Source organism: Bombina bombina, chromosome 6 (assembly GCF_027579735.1).
Source record: "Bombina bombina isolate aBomBom1 chromosome 6, aBomBom1.pri, whole genome shotgun sequence".
NCBI lineage: Eukaryota > Metazoa > Chordata > Amphibia > Anura > Bombinatoridae > Bombina > Bombina bombina.
The window spans coordinates 148,964,394-148,985,942 of NC_069504.1; the positions used below are offsets into that span (position 1 = coordinate 148,964,394).

The 21,549-nt window shown below is 41.4% G+C and overlaps 1 protein-coding gene across 1 annotated transcript in view; it reads left to right on the plus strand.

Moving 5' to 3' along the window:
- Positions 1 to 21,549, plus strand: part of MOV10L1 (Mov10 like RISC complex RNA helicase 1) — a 1,168,229-nt gene that overhangs the window by 228,773 nt on the left and 917,907 nt on the right. Inside the window, exon 7 of the mRNA XM_053719185.1 lies at positions 14,555 to 14,752. Within this exon, the coding sequence (XP_053575160.1) occupies positions 14,555 to 14,752 (198 nt within the window). The remainder of the gene's footprint in view (positions 1 to 14,554; positions 14,753 to 21,549) is intronic.

Genomic DNA, 21,549 nt, shown 5'->3' on the forward strand with positions numbered 1-21,549 from the left:
CTTGCCGATATAGAGAAGTTGCGTTGCTCTGCTGTTCCCTCTGCCGCGGTGCGTATCATCCTCTTCTCTCCCACCCGGGGTCCCGGGGTTTCTTGAAGCTGGGTATCGTGGTTACCATGCTTATAATGCCGGCAGAAGGTGACAGCGATGAGAAAGGTTTCATGAGCAGTACTCCGCAACTTATTTTATTGCGCTCCATGGGACCTCTCTGTAATGGCGGAAAGCCATGCTGGATCTTTGGTATGCTTATTTGCGTCAGAGGTGTTGTGCCAGCAGGGTTCTCTGTTTCTGAAGTCTGGGGTGGGCTTGCTTGGATTCGTTGTAACAGGTAGTCGTATGGTGCCCTGTCCATTAATTTTTGCATGAGGAGTTCAAGTTTTCTTAGGTGGTTGTCTGGCTGCTGTATATGACCTACTTCTGTCATGGCCATTGCGCTGGGTGTCTTCCGAGAGTGTCAGGAGAAAAAAGGCGCTGATACTGCTGCCCCCAACAGCCCACCCTCCGTTATTAACCTACAGTGAAGCAATTTCAGCAAGCCGGGTTATTCCGACAGCGCTGATACCCCGTTACTTCTCGGGGAGGGAGGTGTATGCCTATCAGTGGGCCGCCGCCCTAGGCCTCCTTATTCCGATCTGAGTCTCTGGGGTCATAAAAACAAACAAGAAGTCAATTGTCAGGCCACAATCAGTGACTTTGTGATGCCTTGATGTTGTGTGATATTAATCTTGCTGTTGTTAATAATAATCAGCGGATTATTAGTTTTTCTGCCAGAGCATTCAGAAGATGCGTCCTAACCAGAACGCTGCACGGACACGCCCCCCATAGCAAATATTTTATCCAAAATGCCTGCATATCAGAGAAAGCGCGATTGCTCTGTTTTAAACACTGAGGAGCAAGAGGGCGCTGATGATAATTGCTCTGTCATACCCTCACACCAATCTGAAGGGGCCATGAGGGAGGTTTTGTCAGATGGGGAAATTTCAGATTCAGGAAAAATTTCTCAACAGGCTGAACCTGATGTTGTGACATTTAAATTTAAATTAGAGCATCTCCGCGCACTGCTTAAGGAGGTGTTATCTACTCTGGATGATTGTGACAACCTAGTCATTCCAGAAAAATTATGCAAGATGGACAAGTTCCTAGAGGTTCTGGTGCACCCCGACGCTTTTCCTATACCCAAGCGGGTGGCGGACATAGTGAATAAGGAGTGGGAGAAGCCCGGCATACCTTTTTGTCCCCCCTCCTATATTTAAGAAATTATTTCCTATGGTCGACCCCAGAAAGGACTTATGGCAGACAGTCCCTAAGGTCGAGGGGGCAGTTTCTACTCTAAACAAGCACACTACTATTCCTATCGAGGATAATTGTGCTTTCAAAGATCCTATGGATAAAAAATTGGAGGGTTTGCTTAAAAAGATTTTTGTACAGCAAGGTTACCTTCTGCAACCCATTTCGTGCATTGTTTCTGTCACTACAGCAGCGTGGTTCTGGTTCGAGGAACTAGAAAAGTCGCTCAGTAGAGAGACTCCATATGAGGAGGTTATGGACAGAGTTCACGCACTTAAAGGGACATGCCACCCTCATTTTTTCTTTTATGGTTTAGAAAGAGAATGCAATTTTAAACATCTTTCTAATTTACTTATATTATCTAATTTGTTTTATTCTCTTGTTATTCTTTGATGAAAAGCATATCTAGATATGCTCACTATCTGCTGATTGGTTGCTGCACATAGAAGCCTCGTGTGATTGGCTCACAGTGTGCATTGCTTTTTCTTCAACTAAGGATATTTACAAAATGAAGCAAAATAGATAATGGAAGTAAATTGTAATGTTGTTTAATTTTCTATTCTCTATCTGAATCATGAAAGAAAGATTTTGGGTTTAGTGGCCCTTTAAGTTGGCTAATTCTTTTATTTTAGATGCCGCTTTGCAATTAGCTAGATTAGCGGCGAAAAATTCAGGGTTTGCAATTGTGGCGCGCAGAGCGCTTTGGCTAAAGTCTTGGTCAGCGGATGTATCATCCAAGACAAAATTGCTTAATATCCCCTTCAAGGGTAAAACTCTCTTTGGGCCAGAATTGAAAGAGATTATCTCAGACATCACTGGGGGAAAGGGCCACGCCCTCCCACAAGATAGGCCTTTCAAAGCCAAGAATAAGTCTAATTTTCGTTACTTTCGTAATTTCAGGAACGGATCGGCCTCTAATTCTGCATCCTCTAAGCAAGAGGGTAATGCTTCACAGACCAAACCAGCCTGGAAACCGATGCAAGGCTGGAACAAGGGTAAGCAGGCCAAGAAACCTGCTGCTGCTAACAAAACAGCATGAAGGAGTAGCCCCCGATCCGGGACTGGATCTAGTGGGGGGCAGACTCTCTCTCTTTGCTCAGGCTTGGGCAAGAGATGTTCAGGATCCCTGGACGCTAAAAATAGTTTCTCAGGGTTATCTTCTGGAATTCAAGGAACTACCCCCAAGGGGAAGGTTTCACATATCTCACTTATCCTCAAACCAAATAAAGAGCCAGGCGTTCTTACATTGTGTAGAAGACCTGTTAAAGATGGGAGTGATACACCCAGTTCCAATGGCGGAACAAGGAATGGGATTTTACTCAAATCTGTTCGTAGTTCCCAAAAAAGAGGGAACCTTCAGACCAATTCTGGATTTAAAAATCCTAAACAAATTTCTCAGAGTACCATCGTTCAAAATGGAAACCATTCGAACGATTCTACCTACAATCCAGGAAGGTCAATTTATGACTACCGTGGATCTAAAGGATGCGTACCTACATATTCCTATCCACAAAGAACATCATCAGTTCCTAAGGTTCACCTTTCTGGACAAACATTACCAGTTTGTGGCCCTCCCATTCGGGTTAGCCACTGCTCCAAGGATTTTCACAAAGGTACTCTGGTCCCTTCTAGCGGTTCTAAGACCGAGGGGCATTGCAGTAGTACCATACCTGGACGACATTCTAATACAAGCGTCGTCCCTTTCAAAGGCAAAGGCTCATACAGACATCGTTCTGGCCTTTCTCAGATCTCACGGATGGAAGGTGAACATAGAAAAAAAGTTCTCTGTCTCCGTCGACAAGAGTTCCCTTCTTGAGAACAATAATAGATTCTTTAGAAATGAGGATTTCTCTGACAGATGTCAGAAAGTCAAAACTTCTAAGCGCTTGTCAAGTTCTTCATTCAGTTCCACGTCCTTCCATAGCTCAGTGCATGGAAGTAGTAGGGTTGATGGTTGCAGCAATGGACATAGTTCCTTTTGCGCAAATTCATCTAAGACCATTACAACTGTGCATGCTGAAACAGTGGAATGGGGACTATAAAGACTTGTCTCCAGTGATTCAAGTAGATCAGAAGACCAGAGATTCACTCCGTTGGTGGCTAACCCTGGACCACCTATCCCAGGGAATGAGCTTCCGCAGACCAGAGTGGGTCATCGTCACGACCGACGCCAGTCTAGTGGGCTGTGGCGCGGTCTGGGAATCCCTGAAAGCTCAGGGACTATGGTCTCGGGAAGAGTCTCTTCTCCCGATAAACATTCTGGAACTAAGAGCGATATTAAATGCTCTCAGGGCTTGGCCTCAGCTAGCAAAGGCCAGCTTCATAAGAATCCAATCAGACAACATGACGACTGTTGCTTATATCAATCATCAGGGGGGAACAAGGAGTTCCCTGGCGATGAAACAAGTGACCAAAATAATACAATGGGCGGAGGATCACTCCTGTCACCTATCTGCGATCCACATCCCAGGAGTGGAAAACTGGGAGGCGGATTATCTGAGTCGTCAGACTTTCCATCCGGGGGAGTGGGAACTCCACCCGGAGATATTTGCCCAGGTGACCCAATTATGGGGCATTCCAGACTTGGATCTGATGGCGTCTCGTCAGAACTTCAAGGTTCCTTGCTACGGGTCCAGATCCAGGGATCCCAAGGCGACTCTAGTGGATGCACTAATAGCGCCTTGGACCTTCAACCTAGCTTATGTGTTTCCACCGTTTCCTCTCATTCCCAGGCTGGTAGCCAGGATCAAGCAGGAGAGGGCCTTGGTGGTCTTGATAGCTCCTGCGTGGCCACGCAGGACTTGGTATGCAGACCTGGTGAATATGTCATCGGCTCCACCATGGAAGCTACCTTTGAGACAGGACCTTCTTATACAGGGTCCATTCGAACATCCAAATCTGGTCTCCCTCCAGCTGACTGCTTGGAGATTGAACGCTTGATTCTATCAAAGCGTAGATTTTCAGATTCTGTGATAGATACACTGGTTCAAGCCAGAAAACCGGTAACTAGAAAAATTTACCATAAAATATGGAAAAGATATATCTGCTGGTGTGAATCCAAGGGATTCCCATGGAATAAGATAAAGATTCCTAAGATCCTTTCCTTTCTACAAGAAGGTTTAGATAAAGGATTATCTGCGAGTTCTCTAAAGGGACAGATTTCTGCCTTATCTGTCTTACTACACAAACGACTGGCAACTGTGCCAGATGTTCAAGCATTTGTTCAGGCTCTGGTTAGGATCAAGCCTGTTTACAGACCTTTGACTCCTACCTGGAGTCTAAATCTAGTTCTTTCAGTTCTTCAAGGGGTTCCGTTTGAACCTTTACATTCCATAGATATTAAGTTGTTATCTTGGAAAGTTTTGTTTTTGGTTGCTATTTCTTCTGCTAGAAGAGTTTCTGAATTATCTGCTCTGCAGTGTACTCCACCCTATCTGGTGTTCCATTCAGATAAGGTTGTTTTGCGTACTAAGCCTGGTTTTCTTCCAACAAAAATATTAACCAGCAGATAGTTGTACCTTCTTTGTGTCCGAATCCAGTCTCAAAGAAGGAATGTTTGCTACACAATTTTGATGTAGTCCGTGCTCTAAAATTCTACTTAGAAGCTACAAAAGAGTTCAGACAAACATCTTCTCTGTTTGTCGTCTATTCTGGTAAAAGGAGAGGTCAAAAAGCAACTTCTACCTCTCTTTCCTTTTGGCTTAAAAGCATCATCAGATTGGCTTATGAGACTGCCGGACGGCAGCCTCCTGAAAGAATCACAGCTCACTCCACTAGGGCTGTGGCTTCCACATGGGCCTTCAAGAACGAGGCTTCTGTTGATCAGATATGTAAGGCAGCGACTTGGTCTTCACTGCACACTTTTGCCAAATTTTACAAATTTGATACTTTTGCTTCTTCGGAGGCTATTTTTGGGAGAAAGGTTTTGCAAGCCGTGGTGCCTTCCGTTTAGGTAACCTGATTTGCTCCCTCCCTTCATCCGTGTCCTAAAGCTTTGGTATTGGTTCCCACAAGTAAGGATGACGCCGTGGACCGGACACACCAATGTTGGCGAAAACAGAATTTATGCTTACCTGATAAATTACTTTCTCCAACGGTGTGTCCGGTCCACGGCCCGCCCTGGTTTTTTAATCAGGTTTGATGAATTATTTTCTCTAACTACAGTCACCACGGCACCCTATGGTTTCTCCTATTTTTTCCTCCTGTCCGTCGGTCGAATGACTGGGGTGGGCGGAGCCTAGGAGGGACTATATGGCCAGCTTTGCTGGGACTCTTTGCCATTTCCTGTTGGGGAAGAGATATTCCCACAAGTAAGGATGACGCCGTGGACCGGACACACCGTTGGAGAAAGTAATTTATCAGGTAAGCATAAATTCTGTTTTTGTTGTTCTAGCTTTGTAAAATGTAAGCAAGACATTTTTTTTCAAATTAAGTAGAAATGTGTATTCAGGTATTTTGGGCTGATCCGAATGCCAAAGATGATGGCCGCAAGTTAAAGTCGGCAATTTTCGGAGTCAGATTTATTTATGTGAAAGTACAACACACTAAGATCTGTGCAAATCCAGGGGATATTGATCCCTTTCTGTGATATTGATGAGCTGTAAAATAAAGTGTGTGGGGACAGAGGAAAAGCTAGTCTGTACCGGTACAATTTCCCAAATTCCAAAATTCAAACTTATTCTAAAATCCAAACTTTTTTCACTAATATTTAAAAAAAATTTTTTTATCAAAAATTACTATTTTACCTGCCTGTAAGTCAGAAAAGTATTTAAAAACTATATATATAACTTATATAAGTTACATGTACAGTTGTGCTCATAAGTTTACATACCCTGGCAGATTTTATGATTTCTTGGCCATTTTTCAGAGAATATGAATGATAGAACAAACTTTTCTTTCACTCATGGTTAATGTTTGGCTGAAGGCATTTATTATCAATCAACTGTATTTACTCTTTTTAAATCCATAATGACAACAGAAACTAGCTAAATGACCCTGATCAAAAGTTTACATACCCTGGTGATTTTGGCCTGATAACATGCACATAAGTTGACACAAAGGGGTTTGAATGGCTATTAAAGGTAACCACCCTCACCTGTGATCTGTTTGCTTGTAATTAGTGTGTGTGTATAAAAGGTCAATGAGTTTCTGGACTCCTGACAGACCCTTGCATCTTTCATCCAGTGCTACACTGACGTTTCTGGATTCAGAGTCATGTGGAAAGCAAAATAATTGTCAAAGGATCTGCGGGAAAAGGCAGTTGAACTGTATAAAACAGGAAAGGGATATAAAAAGATATCCAAGGAATTGAGAACGCCAATCAGCAGTGTTCAAACTCTAATCAAGAAGTGGAAAATGAATGGTTCTATTGAAACCAAACCACAGTCAGGTAAACCAACTAAAATTTCAGCCACAACTGCCAGGAAAGTTGTCCGGGATGCAAAGAAAAACCCACAAATAACTTCAATTGAAATAAAGGACTCTCTGAAAACATGTGGTGTGGCTGTTTCAAGATGCACAATAAGGAGGCACTTGAAGAAAGATGGGCTGCATGGTTGAGTCACCAGAAGAAAGCCATTACTATGCAAATGCCACAAAGTATCCCGCTTACAATACGCTGAACAGCACAGAGACGAGCCTCAAACCTTCTGGCACAAAGTCATTTGGAGTGATGAGACCGAAATTGAGCTTTTTGGCCCCAACCATAAACACTACATTTGTAGAGGAGTCAACAAGACCTATAATTAAAGGTACATCATTCCTACTGTGAAACACGGAGGTGGATCGCTGATGTTTTGGGGATGTGTGCGCTACAAAGGCACAGAAAATTTGGTCAGAATTGATGGCAAGATGAATGCAGTATGTTATCAAAAAATACTGGAGGAAAGCTGCGCATGGGACGTACTTGGACATTCCAACATGACAATGATCCTAAACACAAGGCCAAGTCGACTTGTCATTGGCTACAGCAGAACAAAGTGAAGGTTCTGGAGTGGTCATCTCAGTCTCCTGACCTCAATATTATTGAGCCACTCTGGGGAGATCTCAAACTTGCAGTTCATGCAAGAGCCCAAGAATTTACAGGAACTGGAGGCTTTTTTTCCTAGGAAGAATAAGCAGCTTTACCATCCACAAATACCACAAAAGACTAAAAGCTGTCATTGATGTTAAAGGGGGCAATACACGGTATTAAGAACTGGAGTATGTAAATTTTTGATCAGGGTCATTTGGATAGTTTCTGTTGTCATTATGATTTAAAACGAGTAAACACAGTTGATTGATAATAAATGTCTTCAGCCAAATGCAAACCATGAGTGAAAGAAAAGTTTTTGTGTTATTCATATTCTCTGCAAAATGGCCAAGAAATCATAAATTCTGCCAGGGTATGTAAACTTAAGAGCACAACTGTATAAGCTGTATTATGACATTTAAATATTGCCTAAATGACATAAGATATTGTTGTTTACACTTGGTTCCATGCCCTTTACCAACTGTCCCATTTTAAAGATGTTAAAATTCCAAAATCCAAACTTTTCCGAAATCAAAACCTTTTCCGGTCCCAGGTAGTTTGGATAAAGGTTTTTTTTCTACCTGTATTTGTTTTTACGGTCCCTATTAATTGTGTATGTATGTAGTATGTATTTTAAAAGATTTTTTATTTATTAATATAAAAATTAAAAATGGTCCCACTATTAAAGTGAAAATCCTAGCGTTTTTGAAACGCTAGGATTTACTATTGAAACAAATAAAGGGGACTTTCATTCATGAAGTATAAGATACTTCATGTAGAAAGCTTCTTTTATTTGTTTCAATCGATCACTGTTCTGAGCTTTTAAGGAAGCCCACTGCAGACCGCTGTTTTGCTTGAGAGGTGACGTTTTCACATCTTAGCCAATAGCCGTGCGTTAAATCGGGCTTGGCGCCCTTGGGAGCCGAATTTACAGCACGACTATTTGCTAAGAGGTGAAAACGTCACCCCCTGAGGTTTTTTTTTTTTTGCTGTGGGCTTTAGCAGCTAAGAACGGCGATTGGTTGAAACAAAAGTAGCTTTCTACATGAAGTATCTTATACTTAATGAATGAATGTCCCCTTTATTTGTTTCAATAGTCTAGGATTGACCTTCACTTTAAAAATGTGAGCGTTAAAAACATTTTAGGTTAATAGAGTTTTAGTAATTAACTTAAAACCAATATTTCTCCAACATAGGTGTGTCCGGTCCACGGCGTCATCCTTACTTGTGGGATATTCTCTTCCCCAACAGGAAATGGCAAAGAGCCCAGCAAAGCTGGTCACATGATCCCTCCTAGGCTCCGCCTACCCCAGTCATTCTCTTTGCCGTTGTACAGGCAACATCTCCACGGAGATGGCTTAGAGTTTTTTAGTGTTTAACTGTAGTTTTTCATTATTCAATCAAGAGTTTGTTATTTTCAAATAGTGCTGGTACGTACTATTTACTCAGAAACAGAAAAGAGATGAAGAATTCTGTTTGTATGAGGAAAATGATTTTAGCAACCGTAACTAAAATCCATGGCTGTTCCACACAGGACTGTTGAGAGCATTAACTTCAGTTGGGGGAACAGTTTGCAGTCTTTGCTGCTTGAGGTATGACACATTCTAACAAGACGATGTAATGCTGGAAGCTGTCATTTTCCCTATGGGATCCGGTAAGCCATGTTTATTACGATTGTAAATAAGGGCTTCACAAGGGCTTATTTAGACTGTAGACATTTTTTGGGCTAAATCGATTGAATTAACACTTATTTAGCCTTGAGGAATCATTTATTCTGGGTATTTTGATATAATAATATCGGCAGGCACTGTTTTAGACACCTTATTCTTTAGGGGCTTTCCCAAAGCATAGGCAGAGTCTCATTTTCGCGCCGGTGTTGCGCACTTGTTTTTGAGAGGCATGGCATGCAGTCGCATGTGAGAGGAGCTCTGATACTTACAAAAGACTTCTGAAGGCATCATTTGGTATCGTATTCCCCTTGGGTTTGGTTGGGTCTCAGCAAAGCAGATACCAGGGACTGTAAAGGGGTTAAAGCTTAAAACGGCTCCGGTTCCGTTATTTTAAGGGTTAAAGCTTCCTAATTTGGTGTGCAATATTTTCAAGGCTTTAAGACACTGTGGTGAAAGTTTGGTGAATTTTGAACAATTCCTTCGTCTACACGAGTCTTGCCCACTCAGGAGGCCCCTAGTACATCTAGCGCGCCAATACTCCTTACTATGCAACAATTAACGGCTGTAATGGATAATTCTGTCAAAAACATTTTAGCCAAAATGAACCCTGTTCAGCGTAAGCGTGGATGCTCTGTTTTAGTTACTGAAGAGCATGACGACGCTGATATTAATATCTCTGAAGGGCCCCTAACCCAATCTGAGGGGGCCAGGGAGGTTTTGTCTGAGGGAGAAATTACTGATTTAGGGAATATTTCTCAGCAGGCTGAATCTGATGTGATTACTTTTAAATTTAAATTGGAACATCTCCGCATTCTGCTTAAGGAGGTATTATCCACTCTGGATGATTGTGAAAATTTGGTCATCCCAGAGAAACTATGTAAAATGGACAAGTTCCTAGAGGTGCCGGGGCTCCCAGAAGCTTTTCCTATACCCAAGCGGGTGGCGGACATTGTTAATAAAGAATGGGAAAGGCCCGGTATTCCTTTCGTCCCTCCCCCCATATTTAAAAAATTGTTTCCTATGGTCGACCCCAGAAAGGACTTATGGCAGTCAGTCCCCAAGGTCGAGGGAGCGGTTTCTACTTTAAACTAACGCACCACTATTCCCATAGAGGATAGTTGTGCTTTCAAAGATCCTATGGATAAAAAATTAGAAGGTTTGCTTAAAAAGATGTTTGTTCAGCAGGGTTACCTTCTACAACCCATTTCATGCATTGTCCCTGTCACTACAGCCGCATATTTCTGAACTGATTAAGGTGCTCGATAGTGACTCGCCTCCTTATGAGGAGATTATGGACAGAGTCAATGCTCTCAAATTGGCTAATTCTTTCACTCTAGACGCCTCTTTGCAATTGGCTAAGTTAGCGGCTAAGAATTCTGGGTTTGCTATTGTGGCGCGCAGAGCGCTTTGGTTGAAATCTTGGTCGGCTGATGCGTCTTCCAAGAACAAGCTACTAAACATTCCTTTCAAGGGGAAAACGCTGTTTGGTCCTGACTTGAAAGAGATTATCTCTGATATCACTGGGGGTAAGGGCCATGCCCTTCCTCAGGATCGGCCTTTCAAGGCAAAAAATAGACCTAATTTTCGTCCCTTTCGTAAAAACGGACCAGCCCAAGGTGCTACGTCCTCTAAGCAAGAAGGTAATACTTCTCAGGCCAAGCCAGCTTGGAGACCAATGCAAGGCTGGAACAAGGGAAAGCAGGCAAAGAAACCTGCCACTGCTACCTAGACAGCAATATCGGCCCCCGATCCGGGACCGGATCTGGTGGGGGGCAGACTCTCTCTCTTCGCTCAGGCTTGGGCAAGAGATGTTCTGGATCCTTGGGCGCTAGAAATAGTCTCCCAGGGTTATCTTCTGGAATTCAAGGGACTTCCCCCAAGGGGAAGGTTCCACAGGTCTCAGTTATCTTCAGACCACATAAAAAGACAGGCGTTCTTACTTTGCGTAGAAGACCTGTTAAAAATGGGAGTGATTCATCCTGTTCCATGGAGAGAACAAGGGATGGGGTTCTACTCCAATCTGTTCATAGTTCCCAAAAAAGAGGGAACATTCAGACCAATCCTAGATCTCAAGATCTTAAACAAATTTCTCAAGGTCCCATCTTTCAAGATGGAAACCATTCGAACTATCCTTCCTTCCATCCAGGAAGGTCAATTCATGACCACGGTGGATTTAAAGGATGCGTATCTACATATTCCTATCCACAAGGAACATCATCGGTTCCTAAGGTTTGCTTTCCTGGACAAACATTACCAGTTCGTGGCGCTTCCTTTCGGATTAGCCACTGCTCCAAGGATTTTCACAAAGGTACTAGGGTCCCTTCTAGCTGTGCTAAGACCAAGGGGCATTGCAGTAGTACCTTACCTGGACGACATTCTGATTCAAGCGTCGTCCCTCCCTCGAGCAAAGGCTCACACGGACATCGTCCTGGCCTTTCTCAGATCGCACGGCTGGAAAGTGAACGTGGAAAAGAGTTCTCTATCCCCGTCAACAAGGGTTCCCTTCTTGGGAACAATTATAGACTCCTCAGAAATGAGGATTTTTCTAACAGAGGCCAGAAAGACAAAGCTCCTGGACTCTTGTCGAATACTTCATTCCGTTCCTCTTCCTTCCGTAGCTCAGTGCATGGAAGTGATCGGGTTGATGGTAGCGGCAATGGACATAGTTCCTTTTGCGCGCATTCATCTAAGACCGTTACAACTGTGCATGCTCAGTCAGTGGAATGGGGACTATACAGACTTGTCTCCAAAGATACAAGTAAATCAGAGGACCAGAGACTCACTCCGTTGGTGGCTGTCCCTGGACAACCTGTCACGAGGGATGACATTCCACAGACCAGAGTGGGTCATTGTCACGACCGACGCCAGTCTGATGGGCTGGGGCGCGGTCTGGGGATCCCTGAAAGCTCAGGGTCTTTGGTCTCGGGAAGAATCTCTTCTACCGATAAATATTCTGGAACTGAGAGCGATATTCAATGCTCTCAAGGCTTGGCCTCAGCTAGCGAGGACCAAGTTCATACGGTTTCAATCAGACAACATGACGACTGTTGCGTACATCAACCATCAGGGGGGAACAAGGAGTTCCCTAGCGATGGAAGAAGTGACCAAGATCATTCTATGGGCGGAGTCTCACTCCTGCCACCTGTCTGCTATCCACATCCCGGGAGTGGAAAATTGGGAAGCGGATTTTCTGAGTCGTCAGACATTGCATCCGGGGGAGTGGGAACTCCATCCGGAAATCTTTGCCCAAGTCACTCAACTTTGGGGCATTCCAGACATGGATCTGATGGCCTCTCGTCAGAACTTCAAAGTTCCTTGCTACGGGTCCAGATCCAGGGATCCCAAGGCGGCTCTAGTGAATGCACTAGTAGCACCTTGGACCTTCAAACTAGCTTATGTGTTCCCGCCGTTTCCTCTCATCCCCAGGCTGGTAGCCAGGATCAATCAGGAGAGGGCGTCGGTGATCTTGATAGCTCCTGCGTGGCCACGCAGGACTTGGTATGCAGATCTGGTGAATATGTCATCGGCTCCACCTTGGAAGCTACCTTTGAGACGAGACCTTCTTGTTCAGGGTCCGTTCGAACATCCGAATCTGGTTTCACTCCAGCTGACTGCTTGGAGATTGAACGCTTGATTTTATCGAAGCGAGGTTTCTCAGATTCTGTTATCGATACTCTTGTTCAGGCCAGAAAGCCTGTAACTAGAAAGATTTACCATAAAATTTGGAAAAAATATATCTGTTGGTGTGAATCTAAAGGATTCCCTTGGGACAAGGTTAAGATTCCTAGGATTCTATCCTTCCTTCAAGAAGGATTGGAAAAAGGATTATCGGCAAGTTCCCTGAAGGGACAGATTTCTGCCTTGTCGGTGTTACTTCACAAAAAACTGGCAGCTGTGCCAGATGTTCAAGCCTTTGTTCAGGCTCTGGTTAGAATCAAGCCTGTTTACAAACCTTTGACTCCTCCTTGGAGTCTCAATTTAGTTCTTTCAGTTCTTCAGGGGGTTCCGTTTGAACCCTTACATTCCGTTGATATTAAGTTATTATCTTGGAAAGTTTTGTTTTTAGTTGCAATTTCTTCTGCTAGAAGAGTTTCAGAATTATCTGCTCTGCAGTGTTCTCCTCCTTATCTGGTGTTCCATGCAGATAAGGTGGTTTTACGTACTAAACCTGGTTTTCTTCCAAAAGTTGTTTCTAACAAAAACATTAACCAGGAGATTATCGTACCTTCTCTGTGTCCGAAACCAGTTTCAAAGAAGGAACGCTTGTTGCACAATTTGGATGTTGTTCGCGCTCTAAAATTCTATTTAGATGCTACAAAGGATTTTAGACAAACTTCTTCCCTGTTTGTTGTTTATTCAGGTAAAAGGAGAGGTCAAAAAGCAACTTCTACCTCTCTCTCTTTTTGGATTAAAAGCATCATCAGATTGGCTTACGAGACTGCCGGACGGCAGCCTCCCGAAAGAATCACGGCTCATTCCACTAGGGCTGTGGCTTCCACATGGGCCTTCAAGAACGAGGCTTCTGTTGATCAGATATGTAGGGCAGCGACTTGGTCTTCACTGCACACTTTTACCAAATTTTACAAGTTTGATACTTTTGCTTCTTCTGAGGCTATTTTTGGGAGAAAGGTTTTGCAAGCCGTGGTGCCTTCCATTTAGGTGACCTGATTTGCTCCCTCCCTTCATCCGTGTCCTAAAGCTTTGGTATTGGTTCCCACAAGTAAGGATGACGCCGTGGACCGGACACACCTATGTTGGAGAAAACAGAATTTATGTTTACCTGATAAATTTCTTTCTCCAACGGTGTGTCCGGTCCACGGCCCGCCCTGGTTTTTTAATCAGGTCTGATAATTTATTTTCTTTAACTACAGTCACCACGGTACCATATGGTTTCTCCTATGCTATTATTCCTCCTTAACGTCGGTCGAATGACTGGGGTAGGCGGAGCCTAGGAGGGATCATGTGACCAGCTTTGCTGGGCTCTTTGCCATTTCCTGTTGGGGAAGAGAATATCCCACAAGTAAGGATGACGCCGTGGACCGGACACACCGTTGGAGAAAGAAATTTATCAGGTAAACATAAATTCTGTTTTTATATTACTTTCCGTTTAACATATTATGCTAAACTGTAAACAAAGTCCTGTGATTTGATAAAAAAATATTAAGGAGTACAATGAATAAATAAATAAGACTGGTGCTCTGTAATAGCTTTTTTTCCTATGTAGCATGCCGAGCAGTAAACCGGAAGTGATGCATTTGTGATGTTACGTAATATCCTATGTGTTTAGTGGGACAACGGCTCAATTCAATGGGAAAAAAATAAATAAAACTATGTATGTGTATGTGTATATATATATGTATGTATGTACAGTATGTGTATATATATTTGTGTGTATATAAGTATATATATATATGTATATGTATGTATGTACAGTATGTGTATATATATTTGTGTGTATATAAGTATATATATATATATATATATATATATATATATATATATATATATATATATATATATATATATATATATATATATATATATATATATATATATATATATATAATTTATGTATTTATTTTAAAAGAAATCCAGGGCGCTGTAAGGAGCTTCTTCTTTTCTGTTTCACGGACTTTGTGATTGGAAGGTACCTTGAAGCAAAAATTGAAAGTGAAGAAGAATCTATACTGTTACCATCTACAGTTTACTCTTCTAATAGAGGTAACCCTATGCCAGAATCAGTACTTACCAACAGAAAGACCGTGCCTGCACCACCACAGAAAAGGTATGAACTGCTTTTTATTTTGATACCTGCTTAAGCTATTGTGTATATCATCTTATAAACTTGGTAATTAAGAAAAATAATCGATAAAATTAAAAAATAAATGGCTCACTCTCCCTGTTTTTGACAGTTTTGCTTTCCAAACTTGTCAGTACACAGTTTATACAAATTTTATTTTTGAATGTCTGTTTAGTGTCCCTTTAAGGTAAATAAAACTCCAGGAATACATCCAAGGGTTTAACAGGAACTTAGCACTGTTATAGACAAACCTCTACTCCTTAAAGGGACATTAAACACTAAGTACATGCTACATAGAATGATGCACTAAAAGAAAAGATTAGTCTGAGAATAACATGTAGATGTATTTTTTAAAGTTTCATTAGATGTCTAAATATTTATAAAATAAATGTAAAGTGTTAGTGTCTGTGCTTAATTAGTTTAATTGATTTTTAATTTATACTAAATATAATTCTATAGTTAAACCAATACAAGTAAGTTGTAGAAAAAAACACTATAAAAGGGTCCCCATTGTTTCCGAAGAATTTATTAGGAATCAATGTTATAGATATAGAGAGATAGAGAGAGAGAGATAAATATTTGACAGCAAAACAGTCCAAATTATTACAGGGCAACTACCACAACCCAGATTTGTGCAACACTGCTAAAATAATCACATAATTTTATCCCAGAAATACTTAGCCAGATTCTGTGTCCAACATCATCCATCTTTTCAGCAGGAGCTGGATAAGACAGAGTAAGAAAGAAAGTGTTTCCCAATTTTATTCTCAATTCAAAGGGCTTTGGCCTATCATATGCCAGTCAAGGATAATGGGAGTGTCTTTAATTAAACACCTAGCTCAGACAAGGTGTATCTGGGGGTGAAGGGAATTTTAAAACCAACTGTGAATATGCCGAGGATAAAATCTGTGTGCTATTTTACCACATCCCCTCACTTTTTCTTCTCCTATGTTGCCCCGTTTTCTAGTTATACCCACTAGTACAGAAGAACACAGTGGGAGCAAAAACCTTACAGGGAAAATTCTCCCACCATTCCTTCGGAATATTATTCCCTCGGTGATATGAGATCTTCTGTACTTTCCTAGGACTGTCAATTCCTAGTCTAACTTTATACAATTCATTAAAAAAATACACTCAATATTATACATAGAAACACAAAATCCTATGCTAAACCCCATTAGCAACATTTATACGATGGTGTTAAAATTGGGAAAAATTAAAAGTTCATGCGTGGGTGTGGGTACACTAGAAGGGTATGCATGTAGTAAAATCTTTATTAATAAAGTGTGCCTGTAAAACAAAAGTTATAATGGTTCACTGATGTTCTGTGTTGTCATCTTTTGGCATCTGGTCCTTGCTCTTTCTTTACCAATAACCTTTTCTTACACCACTTTTTTTCCAAGATCCTCGAAGGAATGAAAAGAGATTTAAACCAGGCATATATTTACTTCACACTACAACACTCCATCTGCAGTAGAAACCACATTCACAGTTATTAACATCAAGTTGGGATGTGCCTCTATCATTGCATCATACCACTTGCCCCCTTACATAAACTTATTTTGCTTCCCCTATATGATTTTTTACCCCTTAATGCCATATATTATTTTGGCCTAATGCCCCATTTTACATCTCCATTGTGATACATTTTATACTTATTTAATTTGTCCAAACCCACAATCATAGATTCTTAGTTAAATTAGTCCTGATGACACCTGAAAAACAACAATCTATATGTGTTATTGGGGAAAGTTTGAAGGAAAGGTGAGAAGCCTTCTGTCTTCATTGGTTTTCTTCCTGCAAGATAAGACTTTAGACAGTTTACATGGAAATTTTCTTGCATGTGGCCTCCCAAAAGTAATCACAATGGAGGTATCTGTTATTCGTTTTTAGAAAAAGAATGCATCAATTAAAGGGACATAATACTCTTATGCTAAATCACTTGAAACTGATGCAGTATAACTGTAAAAAGCTGACAGGAAAATATCACCTGAGCATCTCTATGTAAAAAAAGGAAGATATTTTACCTTCCATTCTCCTCAGCTCAGCAGAGTAAGTTCTGTGTAAAAAGTTATACTCGGGTGCAGCCCAGCTGCAGGTAAAAAAAATAAATGAATAAATGAACAGCAGCACATCAGCAGTGCTGAGGTCATGAACTCTTTTACTGTGATCTCATGAGATTTCACTTAACTCTCATGAGATTTCATAGCAAACTTCCTTTAAACTGAATAGAGTGCACGAAAGCTCGCCCCTTCCGCTGTCCCGGGACAGACTGATATGCTGCTTAGAAGTCCTTTACAATGGGATGTGGCTACTGAGGAACTTTTGAGGTAAAATATATTTCTTTTTTACATAGAGATGTTCAGGTGATATTTTCTAGTCAGATTTTTACAGCTATGCTGCATCACTTTCAAGTGTTTAAACATGTGGGTATTATGGCCCTTTAACTTTGCATTCTAAATATTGGCATATTTAAAACTTAATAATGAAAAAAAAAAATATTCATTGAACTTAAAAATGCACTGCAAGCAAATGTGCTTATAAACAAAAAAAAAAAACAATGCTTATAAACAAAAAACTTAATTTGTTCTTTCATTCTTTTGTTTTGTGATTTGAGTTCCCAATAACTTAAGTTGGCCTTATTGCTTCTCTCATCTGTCCTCAACCTCCAGTTGTTATACTTATTTTCTGCTCTGTTTTTTATGACCATTTAAATTCCTGTCTCTCCAGTTTCCTGAATTTGATTCTCTACATTTTTGATATCCCCAAACATTCTTCCGGTCACCCCTCTCTGATTCCTGCCTGTGAATTTTCAGATTGTTCTCCTGTTTTACTGCTGAAATTGCCTTAATGGTGTATGGGTGATGATTCGACCACTTCTCAGCTATAGTGAGCACCATTTCTTAGTTTGTGGAGTTTGGATCATACAGCTTTACAAACTCTTGACACTTTCTATGGAGAGCTTCAAGTGCCCTCTGTATGTGAACTGGTGACCCCCATACTATTTGGATCTGTGGCTGGCGCAGCACACACCAGAATTAAACTTTTTGCTACTTCAAAGGCCCATCTAGAGGCCTCATGGTAATTTCACTAATATATTTTTCTAGACTAGTAAAATTGAAAAAGGTTTTAACTATTCTTCCAGCATGATCAGATATGCTTGAGTTGAATCCCAGTAGGGGCCCATGGCATCTTGAAGCAATTCTGTCCATTCCTGCATGTTCATTCCTACTTTTATGGCTTTTTTCAGCTTTTTGTGGGGATTGTGCCCCACCATTTCTGAAACATTTCTTTATCTGTTACAGTCATTGGCCTAGTCTGATTTTAAAAATCTGTAGGAAATTTCAGGGTGTTAAAATTCTCAGATATTATGACAGGGGCAATTGGAACAGAACTTGGTTTTTTAGTGGGATCCGCTGGCATATTATCTTGTTTTATTACTTGTTTTGGTTCTCTCCTTTGTGGCAGTAAGTGATCATAATCTGCATTGTTCCCATAAATATCACTAATTATTTTTTCTTTGTTTTATTTTCATCTGTAACTCAGTATTCGTTTCTGCTGTGTTCCGTTAATTTTAATTGACATAATTTACTTATCTGTATGGTGTTAGTTAAAGCAGAAAGCTTATTATATTCTGCCAATCTGTGTTTTATCTAACTTTAATTTCAGATCTTTATTTTGCTTTGTCAAGTCTCCAATTATGTGTGTCAGTCCCCTTATTGTTGAAATCACTGCCTGTGCTATCATACAATTTCTATTATTATTAATATTTTTAAGAGTTACTACCTGTATTAGTATCTCTAAGAAACTTTCACAGTTTGGTTCTTAGCTTCTGGGATGAGAAATGGACCATTATATTTATGGATATAGTTGTTAGTAGTCACAAACCTTTTGTAAAATATTGTTTTTTTCCCAGGCATTTTAGCAGATCACAGGTAACGCATGAAAAGAAAAAATAAATAAACCTAATTAGACTTCCAACGTAAATAAAATATAGTTCTCTTTTTCTTCTTAAATGGGAAGAGTTCACAGCTGTATTCATTACTGTTGGGATTTCAGAACCTGGCCACCAGGAGGAGGCAAAGACACCCCAGTCAAAGGCTTAAATACCTCCCCTACTTCCCTCATCCCCAGTTATTCTTTGCCTTTCGTAACAGGAGGTTGGCAGAGAAGTGTCAGAAGTTGAAGATAGTCTCTTATGGAGGGTTGTACTCTTCGAAATGGGACTGGAGTTTTAAGTAATCCTGTCAGCCTCTCAGTGAGAGCATGGATGAGTTAGAGTCCGGAGATGCAGGGAATGTCGTCTTTGCGAAACCATCCCGACTCATGTTGACAGCTCCTTGGCAATTGGCGTTGACGAGTTTCGCTGCCTGCCTTTATTCACTCAAGTCCATGTCAGAAGCGATGCTACTATCTGTCATATATGAAGGGCCGTGTTCCTGTTCCATGGCGTAGATTCCGGTAAGATAGTTTCATTTTATTTCAATATGGGAATGTAATGTTAACGAAAGAAGTCAGGGTCCCAGAGGGACTCCTTTTATCTTATGGAATCAAGGGTTGAAGGTAAAGTCTACACCAGAATTGTTATTGTTTTAAAAGATAGATAATCCCTTTATTACTCATTCCCCAGTTTTGCATAACCAACACAGTTATATTTATATACTTTTTACCTCTGTTATTATCTTGTATCTAAGCCTCTTCAAACTGCCCCTCTATTTCAGTTCTTTTGACAGACTTGCAGTTTAACCAATCAGTGCTGGCTCCCAGGTAACTTCACATGCATGAGCACAGTGTTATCTATATGAAACACAGGAACTAACACCCTCTAGTGGTGAAAAACTGTTAAAATGCATTCTGAAAAGAGGTGGCCTTCAAGGTCTAAGAAATTAGCATATGAACCTCCTAGATTAAACTTTCAACTAAGAATACCAAGAGAACAAAGCAAAATTGGTGATAAAAGTAAATTGGAAAATTGTTTAAAATTACATGTCCTATCTGAATCATGAAAGTTTATTTTGGACTAGACTGTCCCTTTAATATCTCCTGTGGGGGTTATTGAACTGGGGGGACTTTAATCATGTTTTCTATGTGGTTTTGTCTGCTATTGTGTAGTGATACTTGGGCTCATGGCTATTTGGACATAACTGCTTTATTTCATCAGTTTGCACGGTCCGATGGCCTGGCACGCTTTTTTGACTTACACGTTGCACCTCGTGACCGGTTGTGGTCACGTTGTATTCCATTTCCGCACCTTGACCAAGTGGCGACGGAGTCTGTTAGTTAATTGTCTGGTTCACAGGAGGTGGTGAGTGCGCCAGCCATTGGTGTAAGGTTCCGTTAGTGTTTGTCCTATTGCAATCTCCAAGTTATGGAGGATTCTAATTTTCTGGAGACAGATATCTCCGATTCGGAGTATACGTCTTGCGAAGAGTATGAAATGGCCAGGGTTATCCATGCCAATCTGTTATGTTCCGATTGCTGTTCTAGAGTACTCTCTTCTCCCGAATCAGGGAATTTAGAGTGTGCTGAGCCATCAGCCCCTGAGGATTCTATGTCCCAAGAGGTGCGTGTCCCAGAACCTTCCTTTGATACGCAAGCAGGTGTCCCTAGGGCCATTACTCCTTCTTCGGAAGGCGGCTTGTTTCCTCCAGAGGTTACGGCATGGTTTTGCATGGCCATATCTATGGCACTGGTAAATTTACATCTTCATAGTGAAGCATTTTTAAAATACTGTTCATGTTCTGTTAACTGGGGTCCATCGGGCATGGGATCGCCTGAGTCAGTTAGTCCTTCTGGGGAAGCTATGGCCTCTGAGGCTTCAGGGGCCCCTCCCTCGGGTCGTGGTCGTCCATTGATCCGGCGGGGAAACATTTTGCCTTCCGCTATAGACTGGAACGTCTTTGTGTCCTACTAAGGCATGTTTTGGCGGTGTTTGAGAATTCCAGTCCTACTGAGACAAGGGATCCTCAGTCTGCGGTGCCGGACGGGAAGCTGGGTTAGACGTGTAGGGATGAAGACAATCTCTTTAACGTCTCCATTTTTCTTTTCTTTAAGTATCTGTTCCAGTTCTGAGCTTTTTTGAGGATGGGGCCTCTAATCGACTGGTTCGGTTGGTGTGCTGTTTTCCTTGGGCATTCACCTTTGGTTGCTGCCTTCATTTTATTTAAATCTGGTTAGGATATATTTGATTTGTTTTAGGAAGCTCATGTCTGCTATATTTCCCATTTGGCATCATTCTTCTCTGGAACTGGTACTTGCGATTTTATGGTCGCGTGCGCACTTCTTTGGAAGCTGCGCGTTTTATATATCAGAACTAAGTTATGATTATAGTTTTTTTTCGATCTCTTTGGTACTTTGATTTTTCTTGGACCTTGGCTAGTTCAGGTGTTCCTTGTACCAGGCAGGTACTTGTCGGGTGCTAGCTGCTGTTCCTTAGGGTTCATGTCACCCACGTGGTGCCGGGGTGCCGGTTACCCTCTCGGGTGTTGAGTCATTCACTTGTTGGAGTGTTTGTTGTTTACTTATCATTAATTGAGGGGGTGTTTCGTTTTCTTATACGTCAACTTGCTCCTCGTCCTTGATGAACAGAGTGTCGGAGGGATTGTATAGGTCCTCTGCCCTCCCTTATGTGGGGATCCTTCTACAACTCCCCATGGGTCCTGGAGGTTTTTTGGCCTTGGTTCCGAGGTTTTCCATTCCAAGGGGTTTTAGAGGTCCTGCTACCATGGATGTCTCCATTTTATGAAGAACTGTCTCTGGTGCACCCTGGGGTCCTTGGACTT